The sequence below is a fragment of the Nuphar pumila genome, chromosome 5 (assembly GCF_984573655.1).
Source record: "Nuphar pumila chromosome 5, dmNupPumi1.hap1.1, whole genome shotgun sequence".
Classification (NCBI taxonomy): domain Eukaryota; kingdom Viridiplantae; phylum Streptophyta; class Magnoliopsida; order Nymphaeales; family Nymphaeaceae; genus Nuphar; species Nuphar pumila.
In genome coordinates, this window is record NC_143253.1 from 113965341 (window position 1) to 113989903 (window position 24563).

General features: G+C 39.6%; 1 protein-coding gene across 1 annotated transcript in view; it reads left to right on the top strand.

Moving 5' to 3' along the window:
- The window catches only part of LOC149838211 (protein ARV 2-like), a 48039-nt gene that overhangs the window by 18429 nt on the left and 5047 nt on the right, over positions 1-24563 (top strand). The window contains exons 8-9 of the mRNA XM_090008205.1: positions 6320-6386; positions 6554-6629. Of these exons, the coding sequence (XP_089864331.1) occupies positions 6320-6386; positions 6554-6629 (143 nt within the window). The remainder of the gene's footprint in view (positions 1-6319; positions 6387-6553; positions 6630-24563) is intronic.

Genomic DNA, 24563 nt, shown 5'->3' on the forward strand with positions numbered 1-24563 from the left:
ATGAGCATATTGCTTAGCATCATTGTAATGAGATGGTTCATGAAAAGAGTGAAGAGCAAGAAGACATGCTCGAAAATTAGGCGAAAAAGAATCATAAGAAACAAACCTATTTGGTATTTTAGAAATTCGATTTGACCTTCTTTGAGAAGTCTCTTCGATGGACTCATTTTGGGAAAATCTTTCAAGGGCACAAGGAGGATTTCTTTCATTCCTTCTAGAGTAGACTTGTATTTGTCTTGAACCATTTTCTTCTAAGTTTTGATCATCGCTTGGATGTTCAACAAGATCTTCACCAAGGAATTCATTAGGATCAATATGATCATCTTTAGGCAATAAGTCAAATAAGAATGAATAATCGATATTTTCATTTGGTTGGGGCGAAAAACCACTTTCCTCTTCAAGGAATGTGACATCTTTAGAAATATAAAGCTTGTTTTTAAGTATGTCAAAACATCGATATCCTTTTTGTTTTTCGCCATATCCCCAAAAAATGCATTCAATAGCCCTAGGGGAGAGTTTATCATTCTTGTGGGTTAAAACAAAGCATTTGCATCCAAAAATTCTTAGTCTTTTATAATCGGGAGACATGTTGTAAAGTTTTTCAAAAGGAGAAAGATTTTTCAAGGAGGACGAAGGAGTTCTATTGATAAGATACGCAGAGGTTAGAACCGCCTCGGCCCAGAAAGATTTTGGAATGTTTCTTGAGATCAATAACGTTCTTGTAGTCTCTATTATGTGCCTATGCTTTCTTTCCGCAAGGCCATTTTGTTGTGGAGTGTTGGGGCAAGAACGTTGGTGAAGAATTCCATTTTCTTTCAAATAGGTTTGAAAATCATTGGACATATATTCGCCTCCCGAATCGGATCTAAGAATAGATAGATTTCCCAAAAATTGGTTTTTGACCATTGCATGAAATTCTTTAAAGAAGGAAAAAACTTCGGATTTACGACTTAGGAAGTAAATCCATGTGAATCGAGTAAAATCATCAATAAATACCACGTAATACGAAAAACCACCTTTAGACAAAATAGGGGAAGGTCCCCACACATCGGAATGAATAAGTTCAAATGGCCGAGTGGTAAAGTAACTTCTTTGAGGAAATGGAATAGCTTTAGATTTCCCAAAAATGCAATCTTTACAAGTCATGTGATTGTCTTTACAAGTATTGTTCAAAAACGAAAAAAGAGACATTTTTACAAAATTTGGATGGCCAAGTCTCTCATGCCAAATTCCAATACTTTTGTTTTTTACAAGATTGCAAGATGACTTAGATGGAAGAGTCAAAAAGTCCATAAAATAGAGGTCACCCCTTCTATGGCCTTGCCCAATCAGCTTCCCTGACTGGAGATCCTGCACGGTGCAATCCTTGGGTGAGAAAGAGACTTGGCATCCATGATTGGTAATTTGAGATACGGAAAAAAGGTTTAAATTTATTTTAGGAACGATTCTTACTTTAGGAACAAAAAAGTTTTTAAAATTAAGAGATCCAATACTTTCAATTTTTAATGATGTACCATCGGCGGTTGAAACACAAGAAGATATAGGTTCGGAAAAAACGTTTGAAAGAGAATTTTTATGAGATATCATATGAAAAGAAGCACCGGAATCTAGAATCCACATACCTGGAGGAGATGAAGAGTAGGCAATGGCGGCCCCGGATGTTGAAGGAGAAGCCTTGAGTAGATGTTGGAGAGCTTCGGAGATGTGATTTAGAGTTTCTTTGATATCTCCTTCTTTTGTGCAATCTTCCTTCTTTGGAGAATCTTCTCCAACGGCGGCAACTTTTCCTTTAAGCTTTGGGCAAACCGGTCTTATGTGCCCCGGTTCATTACAATAATGGCATATAATCCCCTTTCTAGGTCCATAGTTATTTTTGTTAAAGTGGGGAGGTCTATATGCTTTAACATTAGATCCGGGCCTAGTAACGGCCAAAACATCATCACTCTTAATGCTCAAACCAAGCCGAGTTTCTTCTTGACATATCTCGGCAAGGGCGTCTTCAATAGGTAGGGCTTTGCTTCTATGGAGAAGAGATGCCCTTACTTGTTCAAATTCCGGGCGAAGACCATGAAGGAATTGAAAAAAGTGCTCCTTTTCAATTTGTTCCCTTCTTGGCTCAATATCTTGAGGAGCAACCCACTTAGGCTCAAGAAGAGCAAGCTCATCCCAAAGGGGGGTTAGAGAGCTAAAATAGTCCCGGACACTCATGTCCATTTGTTTGGTAGAACGGATTTTCTCTTGACAAAAAAATTGTCGAGCAAGATCCTTTTGGGTATACATACCCTTAAGGAAAAACCAAGCCTCATTGGCCCTTCTAAATTTGGCAATATTAGCACAATTTTTAAGATCTACATTGTTCATGAACCATGCCAAAATTTTGGCATGGTTACTTTCCCAATCCTCAATTTTGGATTGATGTTCATTAATGGCTTTGATGCGCTCATCGCCATCTAAAGCCTTCTCAATCTCGTTTTCCATTTTGGTGAGAACAAGAGAGGGTTCGGGAGTAGTTCCCATAACAAAACCCCAAAGTTTCTTACCTCTTAGGTGATTTTCCATCGCGGAGGCCCACATGAGGTAGTTGGACCCATTTAGCTTAAAAGAAAGCTCCACTTTAGAGTCACGTTCCATCGGCACCAACTATTCTTCTCTTCTTCAAAAAACTTTGAGAGGCACGCGTTCCAAGATGATAAAAGTGAAGCCCAATCACCAACCGAGCTCTGATACCATGTAATGAAAAGAGGCGGAAGCACCAATAGAGCAAATGTCACTCTTAAAGAGTGACCACTAAAGCCAAGAACACAAACACCAAATGTGCACACACAAAAACTCTCAAATATGGAAATGACTTAAAGTCATAAGTTGGATATTATTGAAGAAGAGAAGAGAGAGGGGTATAAACCCATACATTTAAGAGGGGAAGACCTCCTCTATTTATAGAGGAGGGAAGCACTAAAGGAACCACAAGGGGGGGGCTCCCTTGTAGTCGTTGGGAGCCCCAACGGTCAGAAATCTGACCGTTGGGGCCCCAACGACTACAAGTGTGGGGCCCCCTTGTGGTCATTTCAAAAAAGGAAAAATAAAGGAAAAAAAGAAAAGGAAAAAGGGAAAAAGAGAAAAAATAAAAAAGAGAAAAATACATAAGTGGTTTTACAAGAATACCCCTATCGGGTATTTATCTAAATGAGAAATAATATATATATACATATATGTATATACATATACTTATATATATACGGATGTATATATATATATAAGTATATATATATATATATATATATATATATATATTAACATAATCCTCATACGGGTCTCCTCTCCACTTAGCTTAGTGATTACATCTTCAATTGAGGAAGATGTGAAGGCGGAGAGAAGAGAGGACCGAATTTATTCAAATTTGGGTCTAAGTCTATTCAGAAAATTGAAAAACCGATCTTCCTCTAGTTGTTTGTGTCTTAATTCGATCGCTTCTCCACTCCATTTTGGTTCAAGCATAGCTAGCTCGTCCCAAATGGAAGATAATTCGGCAAAGTATTCCTGAATAGTCATCCCATTTTGTTGGAGGGTCAATGCCCTCTTTTGGAGATAGCATTTGTGTGACAAATCTCTTGAAGTATACATTTTCTCAAGATATAACTAAACTTCGGAAGCTTTTTTGAACTTAATGATGTTGGCGTTTATCTTAGTTTCAACGGATGAAAAATCCAAGACATGATCTTGAAGTTCTTCTCTCCCATTCATCATGCTTTCTTGAATAATCTTCAAGAGCCCTTTGTCTTTCTTCCCCTTCAAGAATCTTAATGTCCCCTTTTTTCAATGATTGTAATTTTGGGTTCGGGTTCCGGTATCGAACCTTGAACATACCCCAAAGCCCCTTTTCTTTAATATGGGCTTCCATATTACCGGTCCAAACATGATAGTTTGAACCATTAAGCTTAAACCCAAGGGAGAAGTGGGAGTCTTTTTCGCCCATTAGAGAGGATAGAAGTTAAAAAATAACACGGACCTCAAAAGATTTTCAAGTCTTTCTTGACAAAAGAGGCTTCTAAAATATCGCTCGAAGAAGATGATCTACTTCAAACTCCAATAGCTTGAAGGCATGTTTTTTGAGGCACTCAAAAATGAAGAAACGCACGATCCTCCTTCTTCAACGAGGCTCTGATACCATGTGAAAGTATCTTCAACAAGATACTAAGATCAAGATTACAATATTCTTGAAAATAAATACGTGCATACACGCACAATAAGAACACTTGAAACACTTGTGCATAAAAGCACAATACAAAACTCACAAATGCATACACAAGAGTCATAAACATTAAAAAACAAGCTTGGGCTATAGTCCCAAAGCCTTAACAAATACAAAGGAGAAGGCCCATATTTATAGGGCATTAGGAGGCCTTGGAAGGGGCTCCACATAGTCATTGGAGCCCCTCCAACGGTCACAAATGTGACCATTGAAGGGGTCCACCGACTAGTGTGTTGGCCCCCTCCTAAGGTAACTACACTACATGATTGAAAAGAAAGAAATAATTTAAAGAAAATAAAAAAAGAAAATACAAAAGGAAATTACAAGCATATTCACGAAAAAGAATATGCGTAAAATGACTAAACTACCCCTACGGCTAACAATAGGAATATATATTATATATATAATAAGTAGATACATATACATATATTATATATATGTATATATATTACTTTATATATAAAAAATATATATATATATTAGATTACATGGTTTATTTACATAATTTAACACTCAATAGAAGGGCCCACCAAGCTATGCTGTGATAACAAGAGTGCAATATACATTGTCAAAAATCATACTTTTTATGAGAGGACTAAACACATTGAGATGGACTGTCACTATGTTCGAAAAGCGTATCTGAAAGGAGTTATAGATCTTCCATATGTAACTTCAAAATATCAGTTGGCAAATTTCTTCACCAAAGCCTTGTGTGCTCCGCGGTTCAATTTCCTCCTTGGCAAACTTTCGGTCATCTTGCCCTAAGTTTGAGGGGGGGTGTTAAATTGTAATTCATAAGACAATGTATTAGTTGTAGGGGTATTTTAGTCATTTCTATATTTTATGCATATTCATGTTTTTGAATATGATTGTAATTCCTCCTTTTTATTTTTTCTTATTTTTGTAATTTTTTCATTTCTTATTTTTGTTTTTTTATGTAATATTTCTGTACAGTCAGTGGCTGACTGTGTACAGTGTACAACAGTCAGTACACAGTTTTAAAAAGAAAGACGTTGGGCTGATTCCCAACATCTCTAATAAGAGCTGTTGGGAAGAGCCCAACGACTCTTTAAGTATGCTTATAAATAAGGGCTATGTGAGCCCATTGTAAGAATGTATTACAGTAAGGAGTTGTCTCCTTAAGCTTATAAACATTGTGCATTTATTGCACTTCTTTTGTAGTGTAAAGCTTATAAACACTGTGCATTTATTGCACTTCTTTTGTGGTGTAAAGTTTATAAACACTGTGCATTTATTTTGTGTCTTGAGTATTTGAAGTATCAAGTTATTTGAAAACTTGATTGTTTGCAATGATTCTTCTCACTAGTATGGATTTGTCCTCTATCTTTGTGAAAAGATGTGACACTATCTTTCACCGTCAGTATGTTGTGATCATGTTTATTACCATGTGTGATGCCATCTCGTGTAACGTTCTTAACTTGATGCCAGCATCCTTTGGCATGCAAGAAATGGAATTATCTTCATATCGTTTTTTTGAAAGAAAGTAAAAAGAATAATCTTCATAGCTGTAGCAAATTCAATTTCAAATCCTTTATGTTCAAATTCTTATGTAGATCTGAGGCATATTTTCTTGGCCTTTCTGTTGGAAAGTTTTTTTTTTCCCTTTCAGTACATGGTCCTCTTCTAAAACTTGCATTGTGGAAGCTGAGACATATTTTCCTGTCCTTTATGTTGGTCAGTTGACATAGTCCTCTTCCAAAAGTGAGCATTTTGGAAACATCTAAGGATACCATCATTGTTACTTTCTTTCCTTTCTAATAGAGGACATCTTCAGAACTGAAGTCCTCTTTCACTATGATAAGATAGTAAATGATAGGATTAGATATCACAACATAAAAAAGTGGGTGCATTTTCAATTTAAAAGCAATAGTAAAAAAAGAAAAAGTGCAAAGATAACATAAGACAAGAAGGTATAAGAAAAGTGAAATGAGATGAAATGAAAAAGGAAAGAACCCTGTCAAAATATGAATTAAAAAGACAAAAATGAGTGGTTCTATGGCCTTTGTCATGTTTAACATTCTATTGATTTTCTTTTGATTGGTGGTTCAGATTTAATGAGGTTCTGTTGGCGACCCTTGTTTCAAGCTACTTCAAGATGACCCTGATAGCCATGATGGTAAAAGATTCATGTTCAAGTGGAACCACTGGATTTGTGCATGCATATAACATTTTGTCTAGAACTCTATAAGAACTTCCTGCACTTTTCTGTTGATTTCCTTCTCATGGTACCACCATGATATGTGCAACTAGTCATGGAGTCTAATATCTGCAATGCATTTTCAGGTTTGGCACTTTCCAGTGTCTGTGATATATATCATTGACATATTTGTTCTCTCATCGAATGCTGTGGCTTTGAAAGGTCAGCAACATTTTCAGTTTTTCCTAGAATTCTTGTTCAATAGACATGTGATACACGATATGCCAGGTGTACATGTCCAACATTATTTTAATTTTAAGAAATTTTCAATAATAAATATAATTTTACTTGTTAAAATATCAAAATATATTTTTATCAATTAAGAAATAAAAATCCATGTGCTTTTGTCCTAGTTTTAAAAAAAATTGTGTATTCATCTCTCATATCCATATCAAGTGTGTGCACATGGCCGTATCTATGTTGCATAGGAATATTGCATTTAGACATTAGAGATGCATTATGTTGATCATGTATAAGGTTTTTCCTAAACTGCCCTTCACAATTCTCTTGTTTATATTTAAATGTTCTTCCCTCAAGCAAGAATCTTAGTCCCATATGCATGATATCTGCACATCTGTAGACTCCAAAGACAATCATGTCAAACCATTGTTGTCATGTTTGTCTGAGAGCCAGAGAGAGGATCTTTCTGTTATGTATACTTCAAAGCTTAAGCCTATGACCCACTACATAAGCAGTTTTTATTGATGAAACTTGATTAGACCAGGAGTTTCTTCATGATATGCTCATCTTCTATTTTTTGATGTTTTGTTTCTTTTAGGCTTTTTTGCTTTCTTTGTCTATGGTTTTGGAAATCTTTTGTCTTTTTCATATTTCTGGTTATCTAATTGGGTTTGTATCACATCGAGGCATCGATTCATTTTCCGCCCCAGTGGGAAGGGTAATTCCCAAGGCTCCTTTCCTTTGAAAGATGCATGTGCAATCAACATTCCCAAGGCTCTGTAATGAAGTAAGCAGAATTACAAATAACAAAGTGTAGAACACTTACAAGTCCAATAATGGACAAATACAAAGAGAGTAAACAAGCACTTTAAGTGCACACACAAATCCACAAACGGATAATGCCAAAAGGCTAACAAAAGTAAATATTATTGAAAATGTGAGAAGGAATTAGTTACATGTAGGGGATACACCCCTATTTATATACACAACAAGAGAGGGAGCCATTGGGGGCTCCCCCTTTTCATAGAGACGTTGGGGAGCTCTCAATGGTCATAATTATGATCGTTGGGGCCCCAACGACTCTATGGAAAGGGGGGGCCCAATGTGCAAAAAGTGAAAAAATAAAAAGTAAAAAAATAAAAAGTAAAAAAATAAGAAAAGAGAAAATAGTTGTTTTTAAGAAACAACTATTTAATACATGTAAAAAGACAAAAATGCCCCTATCAGGCAATAATAATAAAACATATATATATATATATATATATATATATAAACACTCCCCCTCAAACTTTATGGGGAAAGAACCAAAAGTTTGCTAAGGAGAAAGAGAAAACAAGGAACATGAAGAGCTTTGTTGAAAAAATCGGCCAACTGATATTCTGAGGTGACATACGGCAATGTGATATTTCTCTTTAGATATTTATCACAGACGTAATGGCAATCCATCTCAATATGCTTGGTGCGCTCATGGAAAGTGTGATTGCTTGTAATATAAATTGCACTCTTATTGTCACAGCACATCTTCGATGGTGATAAGATAATGATACCCCTATCATTGAGAAGATTTTTAAGCCACACTATTTCCATTGTCGTTGTAACCATAGCACGATGTTCGGCTTCGGTTGAAGATAAAGATATCTTTTGTTGTTTCTTACACCTCCAAGAAATCAACGAATCCCCTAAAAAAATACAAAAAATAATTAAATCAAAAGACGAGGAAGAGAATAAAAAAAGCCCTTTCGAAATGGTGTTTTTAATGTATCGCACAATCCTCATTATTGTTGTCATGTGCGCAGTGGTAGGTGCATGCTGAAACTGACTGGCCGCATGAACAATATAAGCAATATCAGGTCGGGTGATGGAGAGATAAGTGATAGATCCAATTAATTGATGATATGGAGTAAGATCTTCAAGCAGTGCAGCATCTTTGTAACGCCCCAAAATTTCGAACTTTATAATTTGCTTGAAATAGTTGAAAAATTCCTTTTCTTTACAGAGTTTATTTTTAAAATCAACGAAAACGATTTCTTTAAAAGAGAAAGGACAAGTTTGACAACTTTGGGCACGTTAGCGAGAGAACAAAGATTTACCATGGAGGATCTGCAATAATATTTAGAAAACCATTTCTTCTATTAAAAGAGAGTGTCAGGTTTGTACAAAATTTGGATTTCTTCCAGAGAAACTGTAACAAAAACAAAATGTCCAGGACAAAAACTACGAGCAGAAACAGTGGATCCTGAAGTCATCTCGCAGTCGCGTCATCGCCTGTGATGCACCTATTCGTCACCTGTACCCATGAAATGGGTTAGTTTTGCGAAAAACTAGTAGGTGAGAACAAAAATAGAAAGAACTAAATTAGGCATGAATAATTTATGCAGCAGGTAGTAACGAGCAAACTAAACAAATAAACTGGAGAAACAAGCTAAGTGCAACAAACTGAAAAGTGAGCATGCTCAATTTAGTTATTACTTGTTAACCGGCCATGCGGGTACATACATGGCACGTGAGTCGAAACAGCCGAGTCCAAGCCGAGTGTTCATTATGTTAAGTATTTTAAGATACCTCGGTTGTTTGACTGAATCCTATTTTTATGGAGACGACCGATGGTCGAGAGAGTAAGTCCCCAAAGCCTAATAGAGATGCATCCAACTTCTGCAGAAGTGTTAGGCTAACTTATGTAGCCCCTATTCCCCCTAACCTCCGATGGCTGGGGAAGAGGGGTCTTTCGCCCGAAAAAGCCATAAATGGTCTGTCCATCGGAGTTAGTACCCTTCGTTCTCTCTCTTGACGAAGCCAGGTTGAATCGAGCGCGACAGAGTTTCTTAGCCGTTGCCTCATTCTTCATACTCTGGTCCATTAGACCAAAACAAGCATCTTGCCTATGAAGGCGATCTCATTCTTTTTAATATGTGTTTTCAACAACGTGCACAAGCACTAATCGAGGTCATAAGACCATCTCATCCAATCGTCGTAGTACTAACATGCCTCGTATGTTTAAGAGTACACTACGAGAAAAGGGATATAGGTCCTTAATAGGAGCCTTGGAAGTGTGTTTCGCAAAGATATAATGTTTTAAAAAGCTATTTTAACATTTTAAATCTTTCGAAACGACCCACAACTTGCCCACATATGACATGTGATTTTCTCGAATCTGACATCCGATGACGCAGTGTCTAGGTGCTATGCAAGTCACATCACTGGTTTTGGTAAATGGGTTTCGCAAAAGAACCCATCACCCAACAACTTGATCTTGCCCCATATCAAGGGTTTTCCCAAAACATATCGGGTAAAAAAAAGTGGAATAGGTATTCCTCCCGAATACGCTGAGTCGATGGCAAGGCAAAAACGAAAGACAATAATGCGAAAAGCAAGAGCCTGGGCGCGAAGCGCGACGGCAAACAGAAACAGGAAATGCGAAAGCAAAGGACAAGGATCGCGAAACCGCGTCCTTGAATTAAAAGACAGTAAGTAGTAAATACGAAAGCAAAAGCCTGGGCGCAAAGCGCGACGGCAACAAAAACAGAAAATGCGAAAGCAAAGGACAAGGATCGCGAAACCGCGTCCTTGAATCAAAAGGCAATAAGTAGTAAATACGAAAGCAAAAGCCTGGGCGCAAAGCGCGACGGCAAACAGAACAGGAAATGCGAAAGCAAAGGACAAGGATCGCGAAACCGTGTCCTTGAATTAAAAGCGTACTTATAGACGTATATGTATATAGATATGTAATTAAGTCCTTTCAACCTTTAATTATTTAAGGTTGATTTAATTATTTAAGTCATTGTGCAACTTCTCCTACCTTGGGGTATTGCGAGGAAGAAGTCGTCTACGAGCGTAGGTGATCGTTGGTTTAGCTCGCGGGGTGCGAACGGGCTCCGTTGCGTAAACTGCAAAAATATGACTTTTAGAAGGCATAAAAACGAGCAAAGGTAGAGAGGAGGCTCGACTTCTCCTACCTCGAATGGAAGGGGGGCTTTCCACCCCCTTCCGTTGGCCCGTCGGAAGGAAAAATGAGAGAGAGACGGGGTCGCAGGGGCCAAATGCCCATCTGCGGCCCTCGGGAGATGAGGCAGGGGCCAAATGGCCCCTGTCGAGTTTTGCTCGACGGGAAATGGGAGGCCCCTGTCGGTTTAGAGAGGGGCAGGGCTATCGGCCCCTGCTGGGTCTTCAAGAAGAGGGGCAAGGGCTTTAGGAGACCCTTGCTGGGTTTTAAAGAAAGGAGGGGCAGGAGTCTTCGGCTCCTGCCAGGTTTTAAAAGAAAGGGGCAGGGGCCGATGGCCCCTGCCATGGAGACGAGCAGAGAGAGGGAGCGCAGGGGCCAAAGGCCCCCTGCGGCTTCCAAGAGGAGGCAGGGGCCAATGGCCCCTGTCGTTCATAATAAAAAAAAGGCAGTGGCCATCGGCCTTTGCTGGAATTTTGAAAAGAAGAGGGGCAGGGGCCGATGGCCCCCTGCCGAAAGGTAAACAGAGGGAGAGAGAGTCGCAAGGGCCTTTGGCCCCTGCCTGCCGCTATCGGGAGAGGAGACAGTGAGAGGGAGGGGGGTTACCTGGGCTGCTGGAGGGAGTGAGAGGTCGCCGGGGCGGTGATCGCCGTGAAGGAGGGCTCGCCGACGAGTGGTTACCGTGAAGAGGGGCTGGCCGACGTCAGCAATGAGAGAGAGAGAGAGATGGAGTCGGGGGGAGAGAGAGCAGAGACAGAGGGGAGAGATGAGATATGAGAGAGAGAGTCGGGGGATCGGGGGAGGCTCGTAAGCCCTCCCCTCTCGCCTTTTTATAAGCAGGGGGCGCACACAGGGCCCGCCCCCTGTGTCGCCGGAGATCCCCCCCCCCCCCCCCCCCTTCCGTGGGCTGCCAGCCCCTTCGAAAACCCTTTTCGAGGGGCTGGACACGAGTTGGATTCGGGTCGGGTCTGGACCCGACCTGGGTCCAATTTTTTTTTTGTTAAAACTGGGTTTTACAATCTTTGAGTCTTAATTTAGCATTTATGACTTCAGGAGTCTCCACCTTCTTTTAATCTGAAACTTCTGACTTAACACATATGTCAGTAGTTAATTTCATTTGAGAGAGAATATATCCTCTAGGGGACTAGGCAACTTCAATTCCTAAAAAATATCTCAAGAAACTCAAGTGAGACATATCAAAAGTTTTCTTTAAGATTGATTTAATTTCAGTAACATATCATCAACATATAGAAGAAGAATCACAATTATAGTATATGTTTTCTTAACAAAGAGAGCAGTGTCAGTATAATAAGAGATAAATCCTAAATTAATCAAAACATTACTAAATTTGTCATACTACGCCTTAGGAGCTTGTTTAAGACCATACAAGGCCTTTTTAGGTTTTAAAACTTTTTTATTTAAATTCATTCATGGAGGAGGTTCCATGTAGATTTTCTCACCAAACCCTCCATTCAAAAAGGCATTTTTAACATCTAATTGAAAAATAAACTATTTTTTAATAGACACAATGGCAATGAGAGCATGGACACTTGTCATTCATGCTACTGGGACAAGTTTCCTCATAATCTATTTCATATTCTTGAGCATACCCTTTGGCAACTAACCTTGTTTTATATCTTTCTAATGATCCATCACTTTTGGTTTTAACTTTAAACACCCATCTATATCCTATAGGTTTCTTTCCTAAGTGTGGATCAACTATTTCTCATGTGTTGACTTTCTTAAGAGCATTAAGTTCAAATTTCATTGTTTCATTCCAATGAGGGTATTGTTTGGCATCATTAAAATGAGATGGTTCATAATAAGAGTGAAGAGTTATTAAACATGTTCTAAAGTTTAGAGAGAAAGAATCATATGGTACAAATCTACTTGGAACACCAGAGATACAATTTGATTTTCTAGGTTGGGATTCTTCTAAAGATATGTGTAATAACCTCATTTTTTTACTATTATTTACTTAAATTTTACCGTAAAAGCATATATATATATTCTGAATTGGGCCTGGGATTCGTATTTCGGATCCCGGATCCATATATAAACGTGCATATAATAAAGATATATACACAATGAACTCGAGGATCCACATCACAAGGGGTGGCATGGATCCAACTCAAAGGGGCTTCCAAGTTTCGAGTCCTGACCCGGGCCGCGCCCCGTAGGAAAAAAAAAACGTATGGCCCGATACAGGCTGCCCGATAAGAGGGTGCGTTAGGGTTCAGAACCCTAACACACGCCCAAGTAATGGAAAGAGGGAGGGGCAGAGCGCAGCCGCCGGAGGAGAGCTCCTCTCTTCTCAGGCTTTTCCCTACAAAGGGGGACCTCGAGTCCGTTTCTCTCACTCTCCTCTGCCTCTCATCTCTTATCTCTCTCTCGTTCTTGCCTCTTGAAGGGGACAAAAATATAACCAATAGAGATTCCAAATACATTAGAACCATAATTTTGTCCCAATTAGTGGAGGCCCTACAACCACTATTCAAAGGATCATTATCTTCCATCACGGGTGTCATGGTTTCCTCTTCACCTCCCGATAAGATTTCTTGGCTCTTGGGTTTCAGTGTCTCTTTTCATATAACTCCCAATCAGTGTTGTGAAAAGCGTTGAGGCGTAGCAAGGCGCTCCACCAAAATCTTAGGCGAGGCATAAAGCTTAAGCCTCAAAGTTTTTTTTAAACTATAAAAAATATCTAAAATTATAAATAAATAAACAAATCTTTATTGATGAAGCAACAACCAACACGAAATAAAAAATCTCAAATAAATACTGAAAAAAATATGAGATTAACATGTAAAAAATATAAAAATTTAAAAAACGATAAACATCGTACATCTGCTCATGAACTGCAGCATAGAATATCAGTTAGCATCCTTGTGGACAAAAAACAAACGAATTATTCTTTTCTAAAAAGAATCAAAACTGCCCTAGAACTTAACACATAGATCACTTTCTGTCAATGTGCTTAATACAGAAATTCAAAACTGTCATTAGGCTTAGTGCATAAATGTAGAACTTTGAAAAAACAAAATATCAAAGCAATTTCAAAAAAAAATTTAAAGAATTTTATTGAAATATACATGAGCAGCTACTTGCTGATACACTTCAAAATAGGTACATGTCAAGATTGTTTCAGTCTATGTTAAGTTCGTTGCAGCCTATGTCATTATGTTGGAGATATACAGTAGTTTGTTCATAACTTAATAATCCAAGAATCAATTGCACTGCTTACAGTAGTTTTCTCTTTGTGCTATCACAGTGCAACATGAGTTGTTCTTTTTTTGTAGAATGTATTGCATTGGCATATTGTCGATACACAATCATTCCCGATTGAGATTCCATCATACCCAAAACTATGGATGGGTGCCTATTCTCTTTCAGAACGGTATACAATTGCTGATGCACATGAGATTGTTGAGTGAGTGCTTCTGCTACCTGCCCTGTTTTAGTGGGATGACGTGCATTCTAGCATACTATGAAGTCAAAGTGCATAAAACAGAACGGTATACAATTGCTGATGCACATGAGAGAGAGAGAGAGACTGTTGTGAGAGAGAGAGCGACTGTGTGAGAAAAAAAATAGAGAGAGAGGCTGCGTGAGAAAAAATAAGGGAGAAAGAGACTAAGTGAGAAAAAAATCAAAGACGAGAGAGAGCATACCTATTTGGAGGCTCCACCACGAGAGACTACTGCTTTGAGAGCTGAGAGATAGAGGCTGCTGTGAGAGCTGAGAGAGAGAGAGACGGCTGTGAGCAAAAAAAGCAGAGAGAAAAAACGAGCATAAAAAAATAAAGGCCCCCCGACCCTAATTAGGGTTGGGGGCGCTTCATTTAAGCTCTAATATTTGGTCGAATGAGGGTTTTGACCCTCATTTGACCAAATGCTTCGAGGCGTGTACGCCTCATCCTGAGGCGCGCCTCGCCTTGAGGCGTGCGCCTCAAGGCCTATGAGGCGCACGCCTTGAGGGTTTTGCGCTTCACATGTGCGCCTCAAGGCATAACGCCCCTCGCCTTAAGGCGAGGCGCGCTTTTTGCGCCTTGAGGCGCGTTTTTAACAACACTGCATCCCATGCTATTCCTGCCTCCAAACAATTAATTCGCAGCGTTGAAAAACATACTGTTAACTTGGAATTGATGATCCATCTTCCTCAAAAATCAAAACCAAAATTCAAGAGCCTTTTGAAGTCTTTATCCTTCAACCATCCAGATCCTTCTTCGTCAGGATTTTCTCTCTCCATAATAAATGATAATGGTGGTGATTGCCTTGGTGGCTATTAGTATTCACTTTTCTCCTGACGAGATGGGTGCTCTAGCCGTAGCCTTGTGTAGACCTCTCTCTTCCACATGTCAAATCCAATAAATTTCTTTTAGCTGTCATCTGTGTGCAACTGTATATAAAATGAAATTTGAAGAACCCTAGGCAGTGGCGTGGCAGTGGAACCGTAGGCCTCGTGAAGACTCTCTCTCCAACAAACCACATCAAACCTTTCACTTATATTTTTTTTCGTGAAGACCAGGGAGTTTCAGACATGATTGAATCATGACAGTCAGCAGAACGCAGCAGGCTGGGTCGATCAGATTGCCAATCCTTTTGGTTCATCAATTTTGTCCCATTGTGCCAAAGTACACAACAAGCAGAACGTGGATAACAAGTCTTCAAACAAACACACCAGCAAAAAAAAACTGGACCCCTGACCCACGCCGGGGGAACCCCCGGACCCCCTTCTCTCTCTCTCTCTCTCTCTCTCTATATATATATATATATATATTACATTTTTGCCCCTGCCGCACCCCCGCACCCGGGTTTTTTGGAAGTGCTTAATCCCCGCACCCATGTGACATAGGGGGTAGTCCATATAAGCTCCATTTTATCCATTTGGTCTCATAGTGTTTTGAGAGTTATATAATACTCTCTAACATTCTTATCCCCTTATATCACATAAATCTCATTTGTGAGCAACATCCTTTTGTATGTAAGTTTGCTTGATGAAGACCCATGCTTCATCGGCTCTTTCGAATTCAAGAATGTTGGCATATGGTTCTTTACACATACTCTCCATGAAAAGGGAAAGAACCCTGGCATGTATAACTTCTTATTCTTTCTAGGCCATTTTGTAATCCAAGGGAGCTTTTTATCTCTCGATCCCTTTAAGGGTTCCTTAATCGCACAATCTTCTCCCACAATAGACTTGGTGGGAATAGGTTGAGGTTTCGGTGTAGAACCATCAACATATTGCCATAAGTCCTTTCCAAGAAGAATCCTCTTCACCGCAGTGGCCCACATATTATAGTTCCCATCAAATTTGATGGGAACAACCATCACAATTTCTTTGTCGACCTTGGAGAAGAAAGAAGAATAAGAGAAAGAAGATGAATGATGTTGATGGCGCACTTCTCGAAGCAACTATCTCTCAAACTCATGAACCACCATGTGATCAATCACACTAAATACAACTTAAGAGCTCGAAGGCTCTGATACCATGTAATGAAATGTGAAGGTGAACAAATAGATGTCACTTATGGGCAAGAAGAATACAAAAAAAATATAAATATATTGATGAGGAGAATGCTTGAGATAGGCATAACACAAGAAAGGGAGAAAGCCCCTTTATATAGGCATTAGGCATTAGGCATTAGAGGGCTCATAGAGCCGTTGGGATGTTCCCAATAGCTCTAATAGTCTATGACCAAAAGCCCCTAATGCTAAAACAAAAGTACAAAACTAAAAATAAATAAATAAATAAATATACATAAAGACTAAAGTGCCCCTAATGGGCACAACCTATTACGTAAATTGAAAAGACCAAAATACCCCTATTGGGTATTACCTATTTACTAAGTCACAAGGACTCAGCAAAGCAGGTGCCGCACCCGCATCGACGTGACGCGGGTGTCTGTGTGGCACTCGGTGTGGTCAACATGACCCTGGGTGTGGTCAATGCACCCAGGGTCGTTTTTGTCCAATGTTTAACGTAAAAAAAAAATTGATGCCCGATTAAAAGGGGTTGCGAAAGAGGATTAGGGTAAAAAAAATTTGCCCTAATCCTCTCCTCTCCTCTCCCGCGCAGCTCCGCTCTCTCGCTCGCCTCCTCTCCTCCTGACGTCTCGCAGGGGAGCCCAACGCCACCTCCTCCTCTCCCTCGTCGCAGGTACTCTCTCGCTCTCTTGTTGGGTCGGCAGGGGAGGGGCCGAGCCCCCCCTGCTCCCTCTCACTCTTGTTGGGTCGGCAGGGGAGGGGCCGAGCCCCCCACCCTGCTCCCTCTATTTTCGGTAGGGGAGGGGCTGAGCCTCTCTCTGTTTTCGACAGTGGAGGGGCTGAGCCCCCCACCCTGCTCCCTCTGATTTCAGGGGAGGGGCTGAGCCCCTCCCTGTTTTCGACAGGGGAGGGGTCGAGCCCCCCACCTTGCTCCCTCTGATTTCAGGGGAGGGGTCGAGCCCCTCCCTGTTTTCGGCAAGGGAGGGGCCGAGCCCCCCACCCAGCTCCCTTTGATTTCAGGGGAGGGGTCAGGGGAGGGGTTGAGCCCCTCCCAAGAAAAAAATCCTTTTGGGGGGCGTTGCCCTCCTACGACCCCCCGCCAGGGGCGGCCCCTCTGGACCCCCGCCTGGTGAACGCTCAGCGGGACCCGCGTCGGGGGGGGGGGGGGGGGGGAGAGCCCTTGAACTCCCCATTAAGGGCAAAAACTCTGAATCAGGCTTCATAACTCATCATTGGACTCGATATTATAAATCTTGATTGTCTGCATAATTGATTTTAATATAATTTTTTTTTTGTTTTCAGGACAAAAATGACGGATAAAGGGAAAGAACTTACGTCATCTTCATCCCCATATGTGAGTTTTGATGCTAGTTTTGTTGATAGTTATAGTGGGAGTGATGATATAGGGCCACTATGGGTACATGTAGATAAGCTTGCAAAAACTGGAGAAGGAGGTGGTGGAAACAAGAGATTTCGATGCAAGTTCTGTGAAAGAGTTTTTGTTGGGTCTTACACAAGAGTGAAGGCTCATTTGTTGAAGATACCATGACATGGCATTTTAGGATGCAGAAAAGTTGATGAGGCAATGCGAAGACAATACTAGAAAATACAAGAAGAATATGAGAAGAGAAAGACAATGAGTGATTCTTGTGTAATTAGTGTGCCATTTGGAAGCCACCAAGAAGATGCTGAAAAAAAAAGAAAACTCAATGTAGGAGGTAGAGGAACGAGACAAGCATCATTCAATACATATGAAAGGGAGGATATAGATAGAAAAGTAGGGAGGTATTTTTATTCTAGTTCACTCCCATTTAATGCGGCTAAAAATCCTTATTGGAAGGATTTAGTAACATCTTTGGCAAATTATAATTTGAGTGACTATGTGCCTCCAAGCTCAGAAAAAATACGAACCACACTTCTTGCAGAAGAGAGGGCAAATGTGGAGAGGTTGTTGGAGATTAAAAAATATTCATGGGAGCAAAATAAAGTTTCTATTGTTTCTGATGGATGAACAGATATTCAAAGGTGTCCACTGATCAATTTCATTGTTTGTTCGCTTAGTGACCCAATATTCTTAAAAGCAATTGATGCATCTGGAGAATATAAAAATGCAGAGTATTTGAAGAGGTTGTTTATAGGAGTCATAAAAGAAGTGGGTGATCAGAAAGTGGTACAAATCATTACAGACAACGCTCCAGTTTGTAAAAGTGCAGTGTTGAGTTTGGAGAGTGAGTATCCTTATATTTTTTGGATTCTCTGTATAGCACACAACTTAAATTTGGCTCTAAAGATTATATGCAACCCCAAAGAAGAAGAAAATTCATAAGCATATGCTTTATGTTCATAGATTGAAGATTTAAAAAGAAATGTCAAAAGCATTAAGAATTTTGTTGTTAACCACCATCGTGCTAATGCTATATTTAATAGGCATTCTGACCTGAAATTGTTGAAGGTCGTTGAAACACGTTTTGCGTCCATCATTGTGATGGTGAAGAGGATTAAAAAGGTGAAGAATGCTTTGGTTAACATGGTGACTAATGAAAATTGAACATTCTATCGTGCTGATGATGATATCAAGGCTCAAGAAATTAAGAAATTTATTCTTGATGATGAGTTTTGGGACAGAGTGGTATACTTTCTTCAATTTACACAACCTATTTGGGAAATGTTAAGAGAAGTTGATAAGGATGAGCTCATGCTTCACAGAGTTTATGAAATGTGGGATAATATGATTGAAAAAATACAAGCTATAGTTTTCAAGCATGAAGAAAAAATCCTGCATTGGATGATTCAATTTTTTTAACCATATTCATTCAATTTTAGTTAGAAGATGGGATAAGAGCAACACTCCTTTGCATTACATGGCACATTCTCTTAATCCAAAATATTATGCAAATAAGTGGCGGGCAGGTGGTATTGGTCGTGTCCCTCTAAATTTAGACCCAGAGCTCTCAAGACATACAAATATGTGTATGACAAGACTTTTTCTAGAAGCATATTTTCTACATCAAGTCACACAAGAGTTTGGAAAATTTTCATCTTCGAGATTATATGGACCGACATTATTCGCGAGAGAGGAGGATAATATAGATCATATCACATGGTGGTCAACATTTGGATCAGAAATACCTCTCCTCCAACGTCTTGCATTAAGATTGCTATCGCAGCCTGCTAGTTCATCTTGATGTGAAAGAAATTGGAGCACATATTCTCAAATCCACAACATGAAGAGAAACAAACTCACCAGCAAGCGTGCAGAGGATTTAGTATATGTTCATTCAAATCTTCGATTACTTTCGTGAACTAATGATGAAACTCTCTTAGTTTTTTTATTATTTCTTAGTTTTTCATTTAAATATACTTGTATTGTATTTAACATTTTCAAATTGGGTTTGTAACACAGACAATGAACATCCAAATTTTGGGATGTAAACCCAGAAGACTGTGACTTTGAGGGAGAGCATGATTTCAACATGACAAACATGGATTTAGTTGAGCCCAGTATTCCTTCTAGTGATGCATTTGATGATGAAGAAGAAAATTATTAAGATCCATTACTTCATTGTCATATACATTGTAGGATATACTTTTGATATGTAATTTAGTTCTTTTATGCTTTACATATTTGATTGATATTTAGGTTGATTTATGTAATTGCTTTACTTATTTGATTGATATTTAGGTTGATATATTGCATGCATGATGAATGATATTATTATGACAATGTTAACTGTAACGCCCCAAAATTTTTAACCCAAATTTTTCAGGATTTTTTTTTTATAACAGCAGAAACAACTAATACTATAAGATTAAGCATTCCAGAACATTACAGTGGCAAGCAAGCCAAATCTTTTATTTCATTTCATTATCAAATGAATAATAACATCAGAGTTTAATGACATGTTTTAATAATTAAAAAGGAAAGCGAAATATCCCGGGAACAGTAAATCCAAAATCTCGATCCGATGCCTCATCCCGCAGTCGCTCACAAACTCTTATGTTATTGTTCATTTGATAATGAAATGAAATAAAAGATTTGGCTTGCTTGCCACTGTAATGTTCCGGAATGCTTAACCTTATAGTATTAGTTGTTTCCGCTGTTATAAAAAAAAATCCTTAAAAAATTGGATTAAAAATTTCGGGGCATTACAGTTATGGTATCAAAGTCTGGGAACAATATTTCAAAGATCACAGTCGTGCCATACCCTGCAATCGCTCTGTGAGTATAATTTATTTTGTTTTATTATTGGTCATGTTACTTTTTCTTTTTATTGTGATGCTCATATTAGCATATAGGTGAATTTACGCATACAAATGATTAATTTTGACCTATTAGGTGAATGACACATCACGCCTACAAATGATTAACTTTTAGGATGTTGACTTATCACACCTACGAATCATTAGTATCGACCTACTAGGTGAATGATGTATCACGCCTACATAGTTTCATTATAGATGATTGTATTATGATTGTCTAAATGAATCTAGCATACTTGCATTGCATGATTGATGTGTGTATCATGGATATCTGACTAAATTTCTTAGTAGATATGTGTGTGTGTTTCACGTCGAAATAATCGAATGAGATATGATGTAAGAATTATCAATGCTCATGAAATGATTTGTGTGTCTTAGATACATATATGTTTTGAATCCTGTGTGCATAACTCGAACTACGTAGAAGTTACGTATCTTGAGGTTTAGTTGATTCTTGATATATACAGGATCACATTGTATAGAGTTCATGCTTCGATGTTAGATTTGGAAAATGCATTACTCTTGGTGGCAATGATACGATGCATAGGATAATATGTTTCTGTATGATATAATTGAAATGCCACGTGATCTGAAATTTTGAAAGCATGCGATATATGCTTAAGTTCAATAGTGAACTATAGTTCATGGAACCTTATTGGTGAAAGGTGGATTTCATGATTTTTAGTGCCATATGAAGTGATGTGATGCATATTGACGATATGTAAGCTTGTGCCCATATTGGTGGCTATCGACCCTAAGAGTGGTTATGTGTATTGATGCATATATCACTATTTTGACATCTGTTGAAGACTTATCTCCAAGGGATTATCTGTGAGTGTATATATGATCAAGATTAGGGGTGGCAATCGGGTCGGGTTGGCGGGTTGGCGTGTCAGCATACCTCAACCCGAACCCGACCCGTTTATTAAACGAGTCAGCTGTGGCAAACACGAACCCGACCCGTTTAATAAACGGGTAACCCGACACGACCCGCCAACCCATTTAATAAATGGGTTGGGTCGGGTAAACGGGTTTTCAGGTTCGCGGGTCGGGTTGGCGGGTTGACGGATCGGGTTGGCGGGTCGGGTTGACGGGTCGGGTTGGCGGGTCGGGTTAGCGGGTTGACGGGTCGGGCAGACGGGTTGGCGGGTCGGGCAGACGGGTTGACGGGTCGGGCAGACGGGTTGGCGGGTTGACCCACCCGCCTAACCCGTTTATTAAACGGGTCAGCCGGGTTGGCAGGTTGGCATACCCCCAACCCGAACCCGACCTGTTTAATAAACGGGTTACACGGGTCGACCCGTTTATTAAACGGGTTGGCTTAAGCCCAACCCGAACCCGCCTAAGAGGCGGGTTAGCGGGTCGTGTCAGAAATTGCCACCCCTAATCAAGATCAGGTAATCCGGCTAGAGTGGTAGATCTCTGTGAGGAAGTACACTGTCTAAGAATGGGCAGCCGGAAAGACGGTAAATTCTTGTGAGGAAGTGTATTGTCCAAGACCAAGTATACCCTCTAGGGCAGTAATTCCTTGTGAGGTCATGTATTTTCCAGACCAGGTGATCCAACATGGATCTTGTTAATCTTTAATTAATAAGGAGTTATGGTAAATTGGGAGAATTTGCTGAGATTGATTGATATAACCAGTTAAAGATCAATATATTTGACTTTAGTTATAGCAGAATTAGATCATTATTGATTTTAGATCTTGATACAATGTTATGTTATGTCTTTTGTGGATAGATGAGTCATTCTGTGAGAGAATTACGCCTTGAGCGAGATCTCGATCGGAGACAACTAACCACGCAAGGCCTTGAGAAATAGGAATACGTGGAGGTTATTCAGGACAAGAAGTATGTTAGAAATAGCGAGGACAACAAACAACGACGTGATTATGATAAAATAAAGAAAACTCTATTCAATAATCAAGATCAAGCTAAAGGAATAGCAGGTCGTGTCTATCATCCGTGACTAAACAAGTAAGAAGTAGTGAACATACACTCTAACTGTTTTAGGTTAAGACTTTCCCATGATTTAGTATGTTTTTGCCATCAAAGAAATCATGTATGAATTTTGTCGAGACCAAAATTTAACTCCAAATTTCTCTTAGAAACTCATGGTGTGTTGTCTTGATCCTTATATGTTGGGATATATGTTGGGAGCTCGCACACATACGTGCATCCTTGTCGATACCAATTCTCTCAGACTATGATCTTTACGGGAATCTTGCAATCAAATTTCGAGAACAAAATTCTTTTTAGGGGGAAAGGATGTAATACCCGTGAATTTTATCCAATAAATTAACTTAAAATTTATGTCCTTGAACTGGTACAAGAATATTTTTATTATTGTATGTGTTATTTGTATTCAGATATCGGATATTTTGTTTGGATCTTCAATATCGGATTCATAATATCATGTTTGGATTTTCGATATTCCATTTGGATCTTAGATGTCGGATCACTAAATTTGATATTTAATAATGGATTTTGGTCAAATGGATTGGATCTCTCGTATTGGATCCTCATTATCAGGATCAAATTTGATATTGGATTCAGGATGAATGAAGCGGATCAACGAAGTTTAAATTAGATTCTTAATAAGAATATTTCTATATCGGATTTATAACACCGTATGGGGATCCGTAGTAGCCTATGCGATGTTTGGATCCACACTACTTCATTTGGATCCTGGACTTTAGAGATTTAAATATGGTAAGAGTCCAATAAAAAATTCTACTTGGATCTGGGATACGTTGCTTGGAAACCCATAATATCTGTGGCTTGGATCCATAAATATTAATTTGGATCCATGATTCCAATTCATAGTATAAAGAAAACCTTGGATCCTTAGATTTAGATCTCAAAACCTTACGCCGGAGAGGTTTGGACCTAAATTACCTTATTTGGATCTCGGACATCGGAACTTCAATATTAATCTGGTTGCATGGTTCCAAATTAGAGTGCGATCAAAACTTTGGATCCCTAGATTCGGAATTAGTAAAGGGTTTTATGAAGCACAATGGACCTTGGATCCATAATGAGTTATGGGAGATCCATAATAATGAGATTGGATCAAAGTAATTTTAAATTGGGTCATATTCAAATCTTAAATATTTAATAAGTTAAACATTTAAAAACGGGTCTGCATCCTCGGATGGATCCGGACATGCCCAAAACCTGGGCTCCGCTGTGGTGGGTCACGAGTCACGGGTTGGGGTTCGATTGAACCAGACCCGCACCCGTTGTTGCATGAGAAAAAAAAATGCTAAGTATCGGGGGCATTGTGCAAGCCCGATAAAGAGGGGCGTTAGGGTTCACTCAGAACCCTAACGTTGGTTGAAGGGAGAATGAGGGGGATGCGCAGCCGCCGCAGGTGAGGGTAACGACCCTCCCTTTTCGGGCACCCTTCTATAACGGCCCTCTTGTTCCTCTCTTCCTCCCACTCTCGTTGTCTCTCTATCTCCCCTCCCACGCCCCCTCGTTTCCCCTCACTCTCTCTGTGACCTTCGGCGGGACATCGATGACCCCTTTTTCTTGATCCCCCACTGACCCCGTCGCCGCCACCCGAACCTACCGGCAACCCGAGCCGCTATCCTCTTTATTCTCCCTGCAACTTTTCCCCTTTGCGAGCTTCGGTGACATCGTCGCCACCTTCGCTTTCCCTTGTTCCGACAGCACCTCCCAACAACGACTCTCCTCTTGTTCTCTTCCATTCTCGCACCTGTCGGTGAGTAGGAGTTCGGCTGCACCCAAATTCACGGCAGAACAAGAGGGGAAAACATCAAACAAGGTAGGTTTACTGTTTTATTTTTTTATGGTTATACCGTATGCTCGGGTGTGTGTGGGGGAGACTAGAATCCCTACTGGAAACAAGGGGATTTTCAGACTCATGGTGTCGGGAATCCCCAAACCTTAGAATTTTGGGGGTTTCGGAAACTTGAACGTAGAAGTTTGATGGGGTTCCGACTGCCATGATAAAAAAAGGGGTTTATTTTCAGTTAAGGGTTTATTTTCTACTTTTGCTAAGGGAGTTTGATTTCTGCTAAGGGGGTTCCGAGTTCGGCTGTCATGATCTCAGCATGAAAAAATTGGTGTTGTAATCTGTTGAGATTCTTTTGATGTTCATAGTAAACCTGCATAAGTGTCGTGTATTTCTTTTAAATATACATTTGCTTAATTGATGTCTGAGTATGTTTAGGTGCTATCATGTTAATATACAGATTATAGCATGGTC